The sequence below is a fragment of the Symsagittifera roscoffensis genome, chromosome 3 (genome assembly GCF_963678635.1).
Source record: "Symsagittifera roscoffensis chromosome 3, txSymRosc1.1, whole genome shotgun sequence".
In the NCBI taxonomy this organism is placed as follows: domain Eukaryota; kingdom Metazoa; phylum Xenacoelomorpha; order Acoela; family Convolutidae; genus Symsagittifera; species Symsagittifera roscoffensis.
The window spans coordinates 10763959-10770373 of NC_087064.1; the positions used below are offsets into that span (position 1 = coordinate 10763959).

General features: G+C 35.1%; 1 protein-coding gene across 5 annotated transcripts in view; it reads left to right on the forward strand.

Moving 5' to 3' along the window:
* Positions 1 to 1609, forward strand: part of LOC134841081 (band 3 anion transport protein-like) — an 85924-nt gene extending 84315 nt beyond the window's left edge. For all 5 annotated transcript variants that reach the window (XM_063856855.1, XM_063856857.1, XM_063856858.1 and 2 more), the window contains one exon: positions 1067 to 1609. In XM_063856855.1, the coding sequence (XP_063712925.1) occupies positions 1067 to 1144 (78 nt within the window). In that variant the 3' untranslated portion in view covers positions 1145 to 1609. The remainder of the gene's footprint in view (positions 1 to 1066) is intronic.
* Positions 1610 to 6415: the final 4806 nt, after the last annotated feature.

The following is a 6415-nucleotide window of genomic DNA, read 5'->3' on the forward strand; positions in this document are numbered from 1 at the left end:
AAAAAAAATATTAATTACCTTTGATCAAGATAAAATATTGTTTCCAATTTTTGACTAAATCAAAACGCCACTCTACGGATCAATCAATCTGAAACTCTAGATACTGTCAAAGAGATCTGCAATTTGCGCGACATTATTTCAGGTGAATGTGACGCAATGCATGCAGCGTTGGCTAGATTAGCAGTTTTCTGGATGAAATGGCGGTAAATTGTGAAGCAAGATCGACTTGATTTCAAGGTGTCATATCTACAGAGCTTGCTCTGTTGGTGAAGCAAGATCGACTTGATTTCAAGGTGTCATATCTACAGAGCTTGCCTCTGGCCAGTTCTGATGTACTGCCCTGAAACTTGGGCGCAGTGCCTTGCGATATCCAGCTCTTTCAAGAGTGATGGTATGAAAGCTCTGCTTTGGGTTACAGGAGTAATTTATACAGGAGAGACAGAGTTATCGACACAGCAGTAATTAAAGTGATCGCTTTTGTGGATCTGGATAAGCTACAAGTGCGATGAAGGATTTTACCCATGTCGACCGAAGAGAAAATGATCGTTCGCCAAAATCATCAGACGGTGTTTCAGTCTCGGAAAAAACAGCAGGAAGACGTAAAAACCGCTAGATTGATTGTGTGAATACTTTAAGCCTCAAAACCACATTGTGCCTTGATGGAAAGGCATGAAAAAACATGTTATCTTAAAATAGCTCGAATGCTCTCCAGAATGTCACACTTTATCTGAAAATAGCTCGAATGCTATTCAGAATGCCTCCGTCTGAATACTGAAATTTGTCAAACTATTCAGATATACCATTCTTTACGCACTTTCCGACCACAATGGGAAAACGGGCATTAAACGCATAAGTAATTAGTAGAAGTAGTAGTATTAGAATTTAGAAAAAGGTTGAAATCGTTTGTCAAAAAGTTTCAAACATCAAAGATTCTTGGAAATCAAAGAGCTTTAGGGCCATATACATTTTTCGTTAAAAATGCTTCAAATTTATTAATTTTCTAATGCTAACTGTCTAAAAATGCTAACTACGTCTATTTGCTATGCTTTTTTTCTTCTTTTTTTAGCTGGACAGCGAAGAAGTAGACGGTGCCGTGGAGCAGGACGATTTCGACTATAATGTGACCGCGCACATGCCGTACTAGTCTACTACACATCTACTCAACTACACCAAACCAAACCTCTAATCAAGCCACAACTATTTCACGAAACGGATAATATTTGCACGAATAACGAACTATTCGGCCGAAGTGAACATCTATGGGGTCAAACGGAATGGCATTTTTCGGACGGACTGCTTTTCGGATAAGTTTTGACCAGGCGGTCTTTTAGATGTACCCCACTTCTGAGCAGTCTTCCCTTCACAATCTTGAAGCAGATTAATCGCAATTGTTTGTTGCAGTCTCTTTTCTTCCACTAACCTGAATGAAACTCTCTCTCCTCCACACCAATATCCATTTCCTATCAAAATTCATATATTTTTCTATGCGATTTTGCTGTAGCTGTGTGAATATAGAGTTCAGTTATCTCATTACGTTAATGAAGTTGTAGGCAAAACGTGAATAATTGTTCTGTTTTTGTTCTGAACGTGTATTTTAATTTAGAATCAAACCAATTTAACTTAGATTAATTCAAAATTTGAAATTTTATTTGTAGAACAAGAATTTTAGCTAATTGAGGACCCTTGAAAGCTGCCATTACACAGAGACTGTTTGAGGTTGAAATGGAGCAGAGCGAGGAAAATTCCGCTTTGTATGAAACTTTTTCATTCGGTAACATTTGCTGGGGAAATCCTTTCTTAAAGCCAACTTTCTAAGAAATTAACATCTTTTATTTGTAACTTTTTCTTTTTTCGTGGAAACGAACCAGTCGAATCTGGGCTTGATAGCCTTCAATTAAGCTTTTAGCTTGTGTTATATTCACTTGAAAGCATATTTACTCTCGTAAAATAGCCATATTTCTTTCGCGAGGCTTTTTTCTATCGTTTAATTTTGTCTTGGGCGTTAAGTTAGCACACTGTAGTAAGTTAGAACACACTCTGGTATGCAGTTTTGCACCTTTTTCTATTGATCTTTTATGAGCAAAGTAAGCAAGGCGGTATGTAGTTTAAAACAGTTATATTACACTAAATAGGGGATTTTACAAGTCTCTTGTTTTTTTTATCTGGGAGATTGGGATACAACCCTGCTTGCAGAAAAAAAGTAAGATTTTTGAAATCAGTTTTGCTTTTTCAGTAAGGCAACAGCCTTTTGGAGTAAACTGCACATTGAATTGAACTCCAATACTACTCTGGCAGCTTTTGTAGCTTCACAACAAGGTCGTATGAGCTCTTGAGTTACTGTTTTGATTTTCGCTATCTTTTCCGTATCTGGAGCGTTATGAGTGAACCTCGTTTCTAACCAATCCAGAACAAATTGAACGTATTTCATGAAAACTCACTCCCAATCAATGCACAAAACCTTAGCATCAGTACAAAAGTATTCATTAACATCACACAGGATACTAGTTATAACTTTATTTGCGCTATTTTCTGTTGCCTGATATCTAAGAAGAAAGTCGACTGAAAGTAGTCGACCGGAGATCCGAATTAGAATGCCCTATGAGGCAAATACCTGATGGGCAGGAGATCCGGTTTTAAATCCCTCTAATCAATTTTGTTATTTTCAAGTTGGTTCTGTGTTTGTTCTTGTATTTTTGCGTTTGCCGTTTTTAGAGCTTTTGCCACTTGTGATTGCGAAGTGCAGCTTTACAAACGTTTGTATTGTTCTACGAATTCACTTTTTTCTAACTTAACTCGAGGTATTTTGTTCTCATTTTCTGCATGTGTACTGCTCATTTTTTTAAATGTCGATTCTCTAGCAAATGTTTTATGCGCCTTATGAAAGGGAATTCATTGCTAGCTTGTGCCGTTTTTCTGATTGCGAAGTGCAAGTTCGACACTGAAGATTGTTTGGTTTTTTTGGAGGAAACATAGTTTCAGGAAAAGTTCGTTCACGTTCATTTTTTATAACGATTCGATGAACGTACTGAAGACTCTTATATAGTTTTTAGTGATATTTTTATAGATTTTTTACAGGAAGTCTTAAAATGCCCTATTAAATACAGAAGTGCTTTCATACATATTAATGCAATAAAGAAGGCTATGAGGAGTGTGCGCTTTTTTTCACTTCAAGTTCATTTGCTGTTCATTTGTTCAAGTTCATTTGCTGAAATACGAAAGCAGAAATGGCGCGAAAAAACGTGAAAGTGGAACTTAATTTTCAGTCTTCCCAGCGGAATAAAAAATTAAGCCCTTGATCCAGTTTTCTCAAAATAAACATAGAAAGGTGAAAAGTATTCTTGATAGAGTGGGAATTCACTGTGGTATAGGGTGTTTTTTCACGCCATTTTGACTAGATCCTAGATCGAGATAAAAATTGAGACTCATTTTGATGAATAATTTGACCTGAAATTACAATTAGTTTCTACTGCGATTCTTGGCATTTATTACATCGTAGTCTGTGATTTTTTACTCAATGCATTCGTCTATTATCAAAAAAAAAAAGAGCTGGAAATTATGAAAAGCATTTTTTTTTTGGATTTTCAATATGATTGACGCTTGCGATAAAGCAAGGTTTTTGCAATCGTGAACTTTTTTTTGGTTGAGAACCATCCATATTTGCAGACTTCGCACGCAGAAATTTTACAGTTGTTTCTGTTTGCTTAATAATAAAATCAACTTCTATCAACTACTCAGAGCATCTGGCGCAGAGGTCTTACCTATGCTTGAAACGACAAAGCCCTGTTTTTTTTGCGAACTGAAAATATTCTGCTTTTTCGAATAGTTTGTTTTCTTTCATTGGCTTAGTTCCCTTAGCACATGCTCTTTTTAAGTGTAATGAACGTAGTGAAGACTCTTATGTAGGTCTTGCTGATTTTTTTGTTTTTCAGAAAAAGTCTTATAAGTCTCTAATAACTACAGACGTGCATTCATACATATTGATGCATTTATTAATGCACTTATGTATATACAGACTTTTTGAGTTCAGTTGAAGTTCATTTGCTGAAAGTGACGTAAAGAGCACTCTCCAAATACGAACGTGGAAATGGCGAGAAAAAACATGAACATTTTCTAGTTTCGAAAGTGGTTGTTTTACGCTTCTTTTGGTGGTTGTTTTAAAACTGACTTAAAGAACAGAACCCCCGGAATCTTATTGACTCGTAATTACTAATAGTCTAACCAGTAAATCAAACGTTGTTTTTCTTGCACTCGAGCATCGAAAACGTCTTCTCGTCAATAAATGGATTTGATTCCGAAATATGTTGTCGCATTACGGATGAAAAGTTCAAAAACTTGCTTTTTTATGTGTATGTTGAGTTTTGATTCCCTAAATGAATGACAATTTTCACTTAAAGGAACAGTATGTCAAAACTTTTAGACTGAATAAAATTACTTATTATACGCTAGATAATAAGTTAAGATACGCTAGATACTTACTGCTGATGTAGCTTTTTGTAAGAGTTTTGAACGTAGTGAAGACTCTTATATAGTTCTAGCTGATTTCTTTTTGTTTTTCAGAAAAGTCTTTAAAATATCTAAAAATAACAGATGTGCATTCATCTATATTGATGCATTTATGAATGCACTTAGATATAATGCACTTTTTGAGTTCAATTGAACTTCATCTACTGAAAAAGACTTAAATAGCACTCTCCGAATACGAACGTGGAAATGGCGCGAAAAAATGTAAACGATTTCAGTTTCGAAAGTGGAATTTAAATTTTAGATTTCCTGCGGAATAAAAACTTTAGCTGTTGATCCAGTTTTCTCAAGTTGGTTCAATGTTATCAAAAAAGCGAGAATCATAAATTGTTCTAGAAATTCAAAGAACTTAAAGGTCATCTATTTTTTTCTTTAAAATTTGAAAGTTGAGCTTTTTTCAACAAAGACAGTGTTTTTTTAATGTTTACTTGCGTTCATTACTCTTTTCAATCTTCGATTAGCTATGGTTGAAATTTCAGTTTTCTTCCCTAATTGCGAATTCCATTTAATTCACAATGGTAGCTGTATTTGAGTTAGGCATGATTTTAGAATGTTTTCAATTAAAATGATTACGCTTGCGATTAGCAAGCGTTATCAAACCGGTATAGACTTTTTTCGGGTTAACAACTAGTTTAACAGCATCACTCGAATCATTTTACCTTTGGTTTATGTGAAAGCAAAAGTCAGACATTAATTTGCGCTTTTGGCGAAAAGCTAACCCACCTGCTTATAAAGGCGAAGGTCAATGATTCGAATCCCGCCAATAGTCATTCATTTTTGGTATCGCAAGTGCTGCGAAGATCCGCTTCTTCTCTGTGTTCATACTAGCGAGCTTGCGAGCGTTGGTGTATTAGTACGAACCTTCTTTTTTCTATCCTAACTCGCAAATAGACGTGTTCATTTTTGTAGAAATTTCTTTGTAGCATTGGAAATTGCATAGCATCTGTTCTCTGCTTTATTTGTGATTAAGCAAGTGTCCGTGGCTGAGTGGTTAGCGCGTAATATCTAGGTCGCATTAGATCGTAGGTTTAAATCCGAGACGTAGCCGATTTTTTACCACCTACTTTTTCCTTTTGTACTTTATAGAGCTGCTTTTTGTCGTGTTCTCGCTATTGTTTGCGAATTGCAGCTTTGCTTCTGTGTTAAAAATTGCCTTTTGAAAAGTTTATTGCTTTGTCATTTCATCTGAAAGTTATTATAACGTATGTTTTGTTACGCTTGTGATTAGAAAGCTTTATCAAATCGGAACAAAGACTTTTTCATGTTAACGATTTGTCGAACAGAATCACTGAATCATTTGTTCATATCTGCATTTTGTATATGGTTGTAATTTTACCAACTCTGATTCTGTACAAGTTTTTTATGAAATCATTTTTTCATCTCAATGTGTCATCATCTCAAGATTTGGCGGTTTGGTTACCGCATCGTACGTTTTGTTACGCTGCTAATGTAGTTGCTTTATTTGTCATCTTTCGCCTAAAGAGAGTTGTACTGAAGACAAATCGCGATAGACATGAAAATGTCAGAGATACTAGAAAGCAAGATAGAAATATAAGCAAAAAATCCATGAAAATTAGTTATTTGTAGACATTTTAGAAGTCTAAACAGGCAGTATTAATAAAAAATAAAGACTATACAGTCTTTACCTTTGGAAGAAAAAAGTAAATTGAGTAGTAGAATGTCAAACTGCTAGACTTTATTTTCTAAAATATTTCTTTTGGTTTACTTCTGTAAAATATTTATGATGGTACAATGCTGAATTAATTTGAACGGACAGACCGAACAACATTAGAAAATTCCACCGCGTTTTTCTCAAATTTGCATAAGACAAAAAAGGAAGAGAACAAAGATTGCGTAGAAGTTCACCAGAGTAAAGGTGGTGCATTTTTTTCGA